Source organism: Colobus angolensis, unplaced genomic scaffold (genome assembly GCF_000951035.1).
Source record: "Colobus angolensis palliatus isolate OR3802 unplaced genomic scaffold, Cang.pa_1.0 Scaffold40, whole genome shotgun sequence".
Taxonomy (NCBI): domain Eukaryota; kingdom Metazoa; phylum Chordata; class Mammalia; order Primates; family Cercopithecidae; genus Colobus; species Colobus angolensis.
The window spans coordinates 3,259,255-3,271,974 of record NW_012117377.1 but is presented as its reverse complement, the minus strand read 5'-3'; the positions used below and the strand labels follow the sequence as shown (position 1 = coordinate 3,271,974).

The 12,720-nt window shown below is 39.9% G+C and overlaps 1 protein-coding gene across 1 annotated transcript; it reads right to left on the bottom strand.

Annotated features, from left to right (window-relative positions):
• Positions 1-9,561: 9,561 nt before the first annotated feature.
• Positions 9,562-10,015, bottom strand: LOC105521480 (40S ribosomal protein S26-like). The gene has a single exon (XM_011955684.1). The coding sequence runs from the start codon at positions 9,992-9,994 to the stop codon at positions 9,647-9,649; it is 348 nt and encodes a 115-aa protein (XP_011811074.1). The 5' UTR covers positions 9,995-10,015; the 3' UTR covers positions 9,562-9,646.
• Positions 10,016-12,720: the final 2,705 nt, after the last annotated feature.

Here is a 12,720-nt window from a genome sequence, read left to right as displayed (position 1 = left end):
ATTATCACGGGTAAGAGGCGCTCTTTTCGTTTATCCTCATTCTCAAGTATGCCCACTGGCCAGGGCCTCCAACAAAGAACTAGAAAATATTTGATAGCTGCCCCCTCACCTTTTCCCCAGTCTCCTGCACAATTTCCTGGTAGAGAACTTGGGAATCCACTCTGGAGCTTTGCAGATTGGAGCCTGACAAGGGCTGAGAGGCAAAAGGAGAAACTCACAGTTATCATGTGCCTGTTGCACCAAAAGCTGTGCTTGTTTTTCATTGAATACTTATAACACCGCCGTTTCACAAAGGAGATAACTGAAGCTCACAGAAATTGACTTAACTCTTCCATAGCTAGCAAGGGGCAGAACTACAATTTGAACATCACCGTAGTTGATTCCCAAGCCTATTTCTTCCCTCTCTATCTCAGTGCCTCATTAGAACGCTTAATTCTAATATACAGACATGTGGTCCAAAGTACAGAGAAGCAAATATAATTAAACTTACGTTTCACATTATTTTTGTTACCACTTAATAAGTGATAATGAATATTGGGCATATTCTTTCCTTTCCTCATTCATTCACTCAACAAATATCTATTGAGTAACTATGAACTATATGTCAGGCATTGTTCTAAGCACTTGGAATACATCAGTGAAAAACATGGCAGAAATCCCTATGCCTGCAAAGCTCACATTCTAGTGTGTGAGGAATAGAAAATAAGCAATAAACACAATAATAAAAAAGAAAATTGTATAGTATATTGAAAGGTGATAAATGGACTGGAGAGAAGAAATGGAGCAGAGAAGGGTATGGGTTAGGAGGTGATTCTATTTCTAAACAGTGGTGATTGAGAAGATGTCATTTGAACAAAGACTTGATGGAAGACTTCCCAAGGACATTGGTGTGACTGGAGGAGAGTGAGCCATGTGTGCTAGGGGGAGGGACAGGGAGTAATACAGAGACACTGGCTTGTGAAGGCCATTGAAAGGGCTTTTCCTTTTACTTTACTAAAATAGGGAGCCACTGAGTGTGCTTGAGCAAAAGAGTGATGGATGTAAGTTAAAAGGATTGCTGCACTGAGAACAGACTGAGATTGTCTGAATGTCTAATTTATGGTTGCACATTCACTGTATCTCATTAGGTTAAGGTTAGAGAGAATTTAACAAGATCAAGATAATGGCAAAAGTTCATTATGCTGAGATGGGCCACAGAGAAGAGCTGACTGTAAGTGAAGCCTAGAATTAATGTCGTGATGAATGTAGGACCCAAGGAAAAGAACAGTAATTAGGAAAGAAAAGTGTGGCCTCTGACTGGGGAATCTCAATGTATAACCTCAGCCTGTCTTTTCAGTTTGATTTCCTGGATGTACATCTCTCTTTTCTCCAACTTGTGGAAAGATTTCAGCTTAAGAAATGAAATTTTCTCTAAAGATTTCATTTTTAGTTACGCATTTAAATTCCAATATAAGTGACCACTTTGGATCCAATTCATATTTTCTAAGCAGATGCCATTAGTTACGTGAAAGTTTTTCAGTATCTGCTGATTGATTCTCTTGTAGTCACTGCTTTCCTTCTCTTTTCACTTAACTAGTTTCACTTAAAGAATCTGAGACAAGATGAATAGAATCGCTTTCCAAATAAATCTGAGAATTTTCTCTCTTGTCCTCTTTCGATGGTACCGGTTCCCTTTCCTCCAGCTTAGAATTCAGAGAGTGAAATAAGAGATTTTTCTTTCTTGAATAGCCAGACATATTGCTTTGATGCTAGTTTCCCTCTTATATAAATGATGAATCTTGTTTATTAAATATAAATGAAAAATACATTTAATAAGCACCCATTACATTTAAATCACCACGCTGGGATTGAAGTATGAACATGAGCCAGGGATGGTGACATGCATTATAGTCCCAGCTACCTGTGAGGCTGAGGCAAGAGGATTGCTTGAGCTCAGGAGTTCAAGACCAGCCTGAGCAACAGAGAAAAACCCATCTCAAAAAAAAAAAAAAGAAAAGAAAAGAAATAAGAACATTGGCAGGCATACCCTCTGAGCTCAAAGAGCTCAAAGCCAGTGGTAATCTTACACCAGTGGGAACTTTGTCACCGGACTCTAGTTAAAGGCATTTTCTAATTATTTAACCTATAGCATGGTCCTGCAGAATTAACTGACTATGAAAGGGGCATTAACCACCTCTCCTTGTTGCACTGGTATTAAGGAATAGGTGAAATAAGACTTTGGGAATATGTACATGTCTAGATACATTATTTCTTGGAGTCACCTTTCACTCTTGGTGACTTTTTGTGGTCATCCTGATCTTGTAAAATCACTACTGGGATTTCAACTTGCAGGACTATCTTACATATCTGAAAGACTTACAAATAAACCCAGTACATGCAAATCCATATTTAATAAGTCAATCACTAATCATTCATTTTCCAAAAGATTCATAAATGGATACTCTGAGATAAGATCTTCTTAAGTATTAAAAAATATGATTCAATCCTTTAAATATTCATAAAGGACACACTCCTCTTTAGGGAAGAAGGTATAGAGAGAGGTACAGTTATACCTGGGATATACTATTAATTCCTATTAGCTCTAGAAGGTGAAAAGATAACAGCATTGAAATTGAAGATTCTATGAATCCTATGAATATAAAATCTGTATCACAGAGAATGAAGGCAGTGCATTGTATCAAATAGAGGAAGACAAGGAGAAATTCACTGTCATTCCTCAAGGGCACACTGTGAAGAAAAAGGAGCTGTACTTTTCCACTTCCTTCAACAAAGGGGACAGCTTTTAGATGATACTGTATTTTCTTAACGTCTCTCCTATTTTTTGTGTGTGAAATAGATAAACATACTTGTGGTAAATGTTACTAATACATAATTTTATCTATTTGCACCTATTATCTCTCTGTCTTTTTCTATAGATATCTCTTTGTGTATATATACAGCATAAAAACTCTGTTCAAGATACGTATTTTACCTAAAAATCTATCCATTTCTAATTCTAACCCACTCTGCAATCTAGTGTTGTAACGCATAAATCACCTCAAAAGTGAAAGATTATTATGGATCTCTTCCACTTTTCCATATATCATATTTCAGGGCACTTCAACAAATGAAATGGCAAAGCCGCTGTTGCTGTCCTAGAGACTGTAGGAAATAAACACACCATGTACGTGCACGCGCACACACATGCACACACACACACAAACACCCCTTTGCCTTCTTCAAGTGTATCATCAATTGATGAGACAAAAACTAAATATATGATGTAATCGCTTGACATGGCTAGATTCAGATAAAGCTGCTGCTCTGTCTGCAAAAAACAGAAGACACGGGGCACAGCAGGTGAGAGCAGGTGCCTGGATGTCTTGGTATTTCTGAGTAGCAATACCCTCAAACCAATTTTATCACTAGTGTCCAGAAGTGGACACTTCCCTTTCTTCTTTTTCATGCTTTTACTTCATTTGGAAGGAAGCAACCCTGCCTAGCTCCTCCTCTGAAAGATATACCAGCAAGTCCAGGTGTCTTCAGGGCTAGGGCCCCTCACGTGTCTGTGTCTTCAACACACTCGGTTCCAGGGCCCTTGCGACCAACACGGCTCAGCCCAGAATAAAGGTATGCCTCCCTGCAGACTTCCAGCCCAGCTTGGACCCCTCAGGGTGTCAGAGGTTACGAAATGCTCACAATGCATTGACTTCATTTATCCAATGAATGTCATACATCATCTTTTAATTGAAAGGAATTGTAGGGGGAAAACAGGAACAAAATATTTAAACCGAGAGAGTGCCTCATTTCCAAAGAGAGCAGGTGTCACAGTTTTAGAGGACCTGGTCTCTCAGCCTCCACCAAGGACACTCCAGGGTGATGCAAGTGAAAAATCCCATTGGACTTACCTGTAAGAATCCCATCAACCACCTCAGTCGGTCGTCTCTTTCAGATCCCCAGGCAGTGCTTAGGTCCTGAAGCTCTCACTGTGGTGATTTAGTGGCCTGAAGGAGCATTTGGCAGTGATGACACAGCCTTGGCTCTGAGATGAAGCATATGGTTCGGGAGAGCCTGACTCATTGTTTTCTGATAATGTTTACATGTTAAACCATCGACTCAGATCTGAAATATCACATGTTCCTTGGTGGCCTTTGCATGTGACTGTGACTCAGTGCTGGAGCTGTGGCTCCATACCAAGACAACCAGAAGGACACCTCTGGTTGCCGCATTGGAACCACTACGCCACAGCTGTGCCATGGCTACAGGCACCCGGACTTATACTGTAGTTCTCCTTTTGGTCCTCTGTGGTGCACCTTTACCTCAATAATAGATTAAATGATTAAAGTGATTAAATAATAAAAAAGACCAACTTCTGTGTCACTCAGATCTAGGTTCAAATCAGCTCCACAACTTAGCAAGTGTGAGAACCTGAGCAAAGTACCTAGGCTCTGAGCCTCAGTTTACTCATCAGTAAAATGGGGATGATAATATACCCATATCTTATGTTATCATATCATATACCCATATATTATCATATTCGTATCCCATATTAATATTGTGAGGAATACATTAGATCACGTAAATAAGCTATTCTTCATGGAGGATATCATGATTGGAGTGTAAGAAATGATAGCATTATCGGTGGCAAATCTGCATTCAAATGCGTTTCCATGAGCTGGGTTATAGGGGACTGTATTCCGGCAGATTTACTTAGTAGCTGCAGCTGAATGCATTATACCTAAAATAGACTTTCTACCTGAAAGTGGAGACAGCAAGTAAGATTCTAAAATGTGGAATTGGCTGAGTGGAAGAGGCAGGGCTTTGGACAGTGAGGTCTCAGGTATTTCAGGCTGCAAATCTGGTGACTCTTCTTAGGTGGTGGCCGAACATTTGGTCAGATTGTCACCCGCTGTTCTTTGGGATACAGACCATGTGCCGTGGCAGCTTTGCTATTAGGATAAAGAGTGGAAAAAATTCAGAACCCTGGCATATGGCTATAGATTTTTTTTTCTGAAGGAGTGGTCTGTACTTAGATCCAAGTTAGCCAGTCTGCAAGTGGAAATGAGAGATCAATGCCTTACCTGTGGCTTGCATTCTAAATTCACTGACAATCCTATATTTGTCAATACTGCTGAGTTTTAAAAAGAAATTTATTCCTACTAAACTGAGCAGGCAGGGACAGTGACAGGAAGTCTGCAGCCTTCATAGATTGGTAACTTAAGACTTTTCCATCCAGGCTCTGAGGATTTCTTCAGACAAATGCACATTGGCATTACACTTGCTATCTCGCCATCATTATTTTGAATGACCTCAAGGCATTGGCCATTAAGCTATGGAATAGAGGACTGGGAAAAGCCCAGAGATCAGTAGGTGTATTCGTTTGTTCTCATGATTCTAATAAAGACATACCCAGGACTGGGTAATTTATAAAGAAAAGGAGATTTAATGGACTCACACACTTCTACATGACTGGGAAGGCCTCACAATCATGGCAGAAGGCAAAGGAGAAGCAAAGTCACATCTTAAATGGCGGCAGGAAAGAGAGCATGTGCAGGGGAACTCCCCTTTAGAAAACCATCAGATCTCATGAGACTTATTCACGATCATGAGAACAACAAGGGAAAACCTGCCCCCATGATTCAATTACCTCCCACTGGGTCCCTCCCACAACACGTGGGGATTATGGGAGCTACAACATAAGATGACATTTGGGTGAGGACACAGCCAAACCATATCAGAAGAAGATAAAGGAAAGGAACTTTCCAGCTAAATACCATGTTTAAGTGAAATCTTTGTCTGTGGTTACTTGGATATGGAATTAATTGAGAAATTATTCCAACACTGGAAATTCTGTAACCTTTTGAGGGAATTGTATTGCCGGAGGCTAATAAGAGCCTGTCATTGTTAAACCTCTAAGGTTATTCCTTACCTGAAATTAAGACCAATAGGAAGTGGCCCCAAAATATCTGTGGCTTCAAAGGAAGTGATCTTCTATGACATCCATTTCATATGTGGCCATGGATGAAAACAGACAAGGAAGAATCTCTCCCGAAGCAGGACGGGAAGATGCCAGAATGGGTAACCGAGAACAGCACCTCTGACAGAACACAGGAGTCCTGAGTTTTCCTGCCTGGCAATGTTTGGTGTTGACTTTGGCACTGCCTCTCCTGTGTGACTTCCATTGTTCTCCTTTCTGAGTAGGGGTTAGTATTGCTCCTAATTAAATACTAAATAATGCTTGCAAAGGAGCAGGATAAGTGCATTATTAGTACGTGCAGCCAGGTAGCCAGGTAGCATTTGCTTCGTTTACCTGTCCTTCATCCTTTCTTTCTTCTTTCCATTCTTCTTTTTTCTGTTCTGGAATTAAAATTTGCATGGATGCAGAGTAGTCATCCTGGGGATCATTAAAACAGAAGCCACTTGCCAAGGATGAGGGAGGAGAAGCAAGCTAGAAGGAATCTGGTTCCAGATGACTTCCTTGAGCAGTTTCATCAGCTCTGGACTGATTCTCAACTTCTAGATTCCTTGCCATCTAAAACATTTTTAGTTCCCTGATGTTGAATTTTTGTGTCAATACCTGTTCGTGACCAAATTCTAACAAACCGTGGCTGGTTGCCAAGTAAAATCAGAGGTCGTGGAAAAGAGAAGAAGGTCAAATATTCTTATTTTGGGAAGCAGTACCTGAATTGATGGAGAAGGCAGTGTGTAGCGCAGGAGGCAAATGTGAGGTTTAGAGGTAGAGCGTACGGTGCCTAGACAAGTTGAGGAGGCAGAAGAATGTGACTGTGTCTGGGGTCAAAATGGCAATTGAGAGGCAGGAATGATGGTCAAAAGGATAGATAAGGCCAAGGAGGGGGCAGTAGTGCTCTTAGCTAAAAGACCCTCAGGGCAGACTAGGACCTGTCTCCAGCAGCACACACTCTACTTTAGCTCGGCTCCATTCTAGCAAGCATCCCTTAGTGCAGGTTGGCAACCATAGATGGAAGAGTCAGAAGGACAATTCCCTCACCTTCCTGTTATCCTATGTAGAAGCATGTCTGAGTTGATGTGCAGCTGATCATATCATGGGCCTCCTGTTCTGTCTTTTTACTGAACAAGCATGAGAACAGTCATTCATAGTGACGAACCATCTGGGTTTAGGCTTGGGTGCCTGCTGTTCAGAGAAACTGTCTGGGTATGCATTTGTTTCTCACTTCTGGTAAATTAGAGAAAAGTTAGGCTTAGGGATTCAGGGAAGTCACTATCCAGGCCTCCAAAATCAACCACAGTTAAATCTGTTTGGCTCTTCTCAGCCTGGGAAGCCATTTATTTGTCTTTCATACATTTTTTGATTCGCTAATTGCATTTCTGATGATCAGATGCACTATTAGGAGTAGAGTCTCTTTGCCTAATGAAGCTATAATGAAATTCTAGTCAAGAAAAGCAACAGCATCTTAATTACCTATATAAATATCAGAATCATTTTGTTGGGCTCTCTAATGTTTCCTGATTTCTGTTCTTGCATTTTAAGAAACTGCAGAGAAAGAAGCCCTCTCAGACATAGCAGTCATCCAAGCCCCAAGTGGACCTAAATTTGGAATCCCTGAAATTGAAAATTCCGATAATGGATTTGCTCAAATCAAGGAGAATAAAGTCCTTCCTCCTGGTACGAATAAAAATAATCACAACCTTTACTTTAAGTGGCATGCACTGGATTTTGTAATTTTCCACCCCCCTTTAATCTACTGATAAAGAAAATACAAAATGATGTAAGAAAATGGGAAAATCTGCTTATTGATGTTACATCACCCTTTCGCTTCTGTGTTAGCTGTAGTTCTCTAGAGAAACAGAGCTGATAGGATATAGACGTAGAGGGAGATATATACAGAAAGAGATAAATGTAGACATATAGATGTCATATATGTCAGAAATATGTAAATATATATGAATATTTTAAAATTTGATGAACATATTAATAAATTAAAATATTTTAAATTATAGATACATATATACATATATATGTAGAGAGAGAGAGAGAGAGACAGAGAGAGAGAAAGAAAAAGATTGAGATTTATTATAGAAAACTGGCTCACACAATTAAGCTGGCAGGCCAAGAGAGCCAATGACATAGTTCTGTCTGAAACCCAACAGTCTCAAAACCCAGGAAGAGCCAATGTTTTAGTTCAAGTCTAAAAACAGGAGGAAACCAGTGTCCCAGCTTGAAGGCAGTTAGTCAGAAGGAGTTTCCCCATACTCAACTTTCTTGTTCTATTCAAACCTTCCACTAACTGGATGAGGCCCATTCATGTAAGGGAGGGCTGTCTGCTTTACTGGGTCCACTGTAAATGTTCACTGCATGCAGAAACAGCCTCACAGACACACCCAGAATAAAGTTCAACCACATATCTGGCCACCTCATAGCCCAGTCAAGTTGATACATAAAATTAACCATCACACCTTAACTGAGATGAAAAGGTAGATGTTTATAGCCTAGATCTAGCTCAGAGGTCAGTGTTTTTAAAAAAAATTTTAAATTACTTGTTGTCAAACGAATGGATCAGAGACTGCCAGGAACACATCTGCAGTGAAAAAAAAAGTGTCATTTATATTGTTTCAGAAAGAGTGGTCTCACTTTGGGGAAACCACAGGAGCGATTCAGGAGGGAGTTGTTAAAATGGTCTTTTAGTGTTGGGGCTTATGTTAGATGATTTGAGGAGGGATTAGGACACGGAGACTTGTATTAGATTTCAGACTGCTAAGAAGGTAGGAGGTGAATCAGACCACCTCCTTCCCGTAGCAAGTCTGGGATCACATAGGTACTGACTCTTAATTTTTCTACTCACCTTACCTAGTATTTCTTATTAATCACCCCAAACTTCTATCTTTACGAAATGTTTTTAGGACAAACCTTCTATATTTTCCAAGATGCATTGTATCTTCCTTTACTTATACTAAGGAGGTAGGTCAATGCAGAGATTGGGTGTCGTAGTGAGTTTTATCTAAGAAGTGAGAGTATTAAAGTGGGTTTAGACCTATTGTTACGGAAGCAGTAGCCACTCACACTGGTGATGTTAGTCAGAAGAGGGGGATATTGAGTCATGTTTGTGTCACAGGGTGGCCTTATGTATGTCTTTCTCTAAACATGGCTATGGAGTGACCTTATCTATGTGTTGTTTTGAGCATTATTTGTGATCTTTTGGGAACATTGTTGTCTGGTTGTCAGCAGAGCCATTTTTCACTTTCTCTTATCAACATTTAAAAATCGGGAGAATTTTACCTAAAATATGGGTTTGTCTTCTCTTGAAAACATTTGAAATATTGGGCAATGTTGTGCTTTTATTTCCAGATGATTCTAATAGGCTATCCTATCTCCAGTTTGCCCTAGTCCCTATCCATTTATTATTATTTGATACCAGACATACTCCATTCTTTTATGATATCTTCCTGGCATTTGTAGACATATGCATTTTCAATCTTTGATGTAGGTGATGAGTTAATCAGACATTTGGAATGGGCTGAGTCTTTCCAATTATTAAAAATATTCACTTTTCATAATGTCTTCGCAGTTATTGAAATGAAAGCATTTACCATCATTTAACTAAATTTTTTTTTTTTTTTTTTTAAGTACAATTTCCATTTTATTTTTCTCCAGAGAATAGTCTGTCTCAGTCTTTAAGGACTCAGCTCCTTACATGGGCTTTGGTGGGGGACGTGGGGCAGCACCCGCAGGTCTAAATCGGGGAGGGGGTGTTCGGTCCTTGCGGGCTTCACGAGATCGATTCCTGACTACTTTGCTGTGAATTGCACAACTCACACAGTAATGTAGCTTCACATACAGCTTGGGAAGCACATAGGCATCAAAGACGCTCGCTTCAGAAATGTCCCTGACCGCTGCGGCCTCCACTATGTTTGGAATGACGAATTTCTTAATGGCCTTGTCCTTGGGCACGCATCGGGCACAGTTAGTGCAGCGAATAGGCTGCACATGGCCGCGGCCCTTTTTGGCACGACCGTTGTTCCTTCTTTTCTTTGTCATTTTGGACGTACGGACCAAAGAGAAGCTTAACTAAATTATTATACATTAAATTTTGGTCTATCTTACTTGGGGAAAGTAAAATGAAATCCCAAAACATCATGTATCATATTTCAATTGACTGATCAGTCTGTAAGTGGCTCAGCTGATTTACGTTAAATTGAAAAGATAGTAAACTAAAATATTCCTTGTCTCTTTCTAGCGAAACCTCATAGAATATCTATAACGTTTCTATCAGTGGGACTCTTTAGTACAAGTGACAGAATAATCTGACTCAAACCAGCTTGAACAAAAATAATTTATTGACTTTCATAACTGGAAAGCTAAGGGTAAGATTTATCTGTACAGTTTGATTCAGGCACATAAATAGAGCCATCTCTGAATGTGATCTTTTCTATCTCTCATCTGGTCTCCATTATGTTGGTTTTAGTCTCAAGCTTTGCATGGAAGTGGCATGGCTTCCAAAATCTACATTCTTACATGCTTAACAGCAGTGGAAAGAAGGACTTCTCTTTTATGAAGTGAGTGAAGGAACGTTCTTGGTCTGAATACCATTGGTCCAATTTGGCTAAGATGTTTATCCTTGAAGTAATCATCTTGCAAATAATAGAATATAATAGTTGTTTCAGCTCTGTTTCTTACACTTGGTCCTGGAGCTGCAGGTGGTCAGCCCTACCCACTGATATAGTAGTGGATCTCAAAACAAAAGCTAGAGTACTAGTAATGGAAAAAGGTGAATGGCAGGAGAGAACTTCAAACAATAAATATTTGGAGTCTCATGCAATAAATATCTATTGCAACTTGATAAAGTCACCACCTTTTAAGGGTCTGATCTTCTCTTTGATAGGTTCAGAAACAGTATTTGCAGAGATGATGACGCCATTGGTTCTAAATCCCTGTAAACCTATTGGAAACTGGTTTGTATATTTGTCTCAGGCTTCCTAGGAAGCAGACTCTGAAATAGAGACTTGTGTGTAAGAAATTTATTGAAGAGTTCTCTCAACACATTTGCGGAGGAGTGAAGAAAGTAAGAGTGGGAAGAAAAAAAGTTTGAATGTAATGAAGTCACCAAAAAAGGTCTTTAGCTGGTGTTACAGGAAGCTCTGGAGCAAGGATACTCTTTTATGTGTGGGGGCTAAGCCCTTATATTCTCTTCTTCGCTGTACGTTTCCCAGAAAAGAGGTGGGCAGGGAGACTGTCTTCCGATAAAAGAAAATCCCAAAGAATGACTTAGCTGGGAGGTGCCAGCTGTCAACATTCCTGGCAACTGGGAGAATGACTGCTTTGGTTTTGCTGTGGAGGGCAGGTCTTCGTAGCATGCTATATCATCCACTGCAATAATGTATGACTCCATCCCAGACATGTAACTGGTAAGGGAAAACAAATACTATTGGGTGCAGTCGCTCACGCCTGTAATCTCAACACTTTGGGAGGTCAAGGTGGGAGGATCGCTTGAGTCCTGGAGTTTGAGATCAGTCTGGGCAACATAGTAAGACCCCATCTCTAAAAAAAAAAAATTAGCCAAGTGTGGTGGCGCATGCCTGTAGTCCCAGCTACTCAGAAGATGGAGAAGTGGGAGGATCACTTGAGCCTAAGAGGTCGAGGCTACAGTGAGCTGTGATTGGGCCACTGTACTACAGCCTGAGTGACAGAGCAAGACCTTATCTCAAAAGAAAAATGAAAGAAAAGAAAAGGAAAGAAATACTTATGTCAGTTCATCACATAATGCTATTCAAAGAATGAAATTATTTCTTGGAGAATAAAGTGACAATCAAAAACTCACTTGGTGAGTAAGGCGGTAAAATAGAGTGGAGCGTGTGCTTTAAAGGAGCTACCTCCCTATAGTCTTGGAATATCTTTCCCTCCACCACATAAATACACCTGGCCATAAGACAGAGCAGAAAGCTCACATCCTGTGGAGGTGAATCAGACCACCTCCATCCCACAGCAAGTCTGGGATCATGTATGTACTGATGCTTAATTGTTCTATTCACTTTATCTAGTATTTCTTGTTAATCACCTGAAACTTTTATCATTACAAAATGTTCTCGTGACAAACCTTCTATACTTTACAAGATACATCTTATCTTCCTTTACTTATACTAATGGAATGCCTTTCTCTTTAGGAAGGCAACTGGGGGGTTTCTCACAAAGCTTTAAGAAGCAGCCCCTTCTCCTCAGCAACACTGACCAATTAAATTTCACTTTGTCTAGTTAATTCATCTGTTTATGTGAATTCCTTTTAGTCCAGCCAGAGACTCGTTGCAACCTTGTCTTCCCAGTCATGTGATCTGATGAAATTATCTAACCTTTCAAATTCTCAATGTTCTCTTCTGTAAAATGAAGTTTTACAGAACATAGTCTCTAAGACGGCTTCTAGATTTTTAGGATCCTAACGTTCTATGATCCCTTTTTTTCATTTATTTATGATAAAAATGAAACAAACCCAGTGATCCATGTGATCACTGGGTCCATATAATCACAGCATTCAAATGTTCTGTCAGTCAGGGGCTCATCAGGAGACACAACAGAAAATTCGAATCTCTGCTAGCAGACTGATATCAGTGGTGATGTACAAATACAGAGTCCCAACACCATAGTTATAACTGGATCAATTACCCTGTTTACAAATTTCAGGTGGATAAACAACTTGCGTATTTCTTATAAAATCTGTAAATTCTATTGGAAAATAAATTTGATCCCCCAAACTGAGGCCATTTCTTAATACC

Coding starts and splice junctions, on each gene's coding strand:
- LOC105521480 (XM_011955684.1), bottom strand. CDS start 9,994: ATGACAAAGAAAAGAAGGAACAACGGTCGTGCCAAAAAGGGCCGCGGC.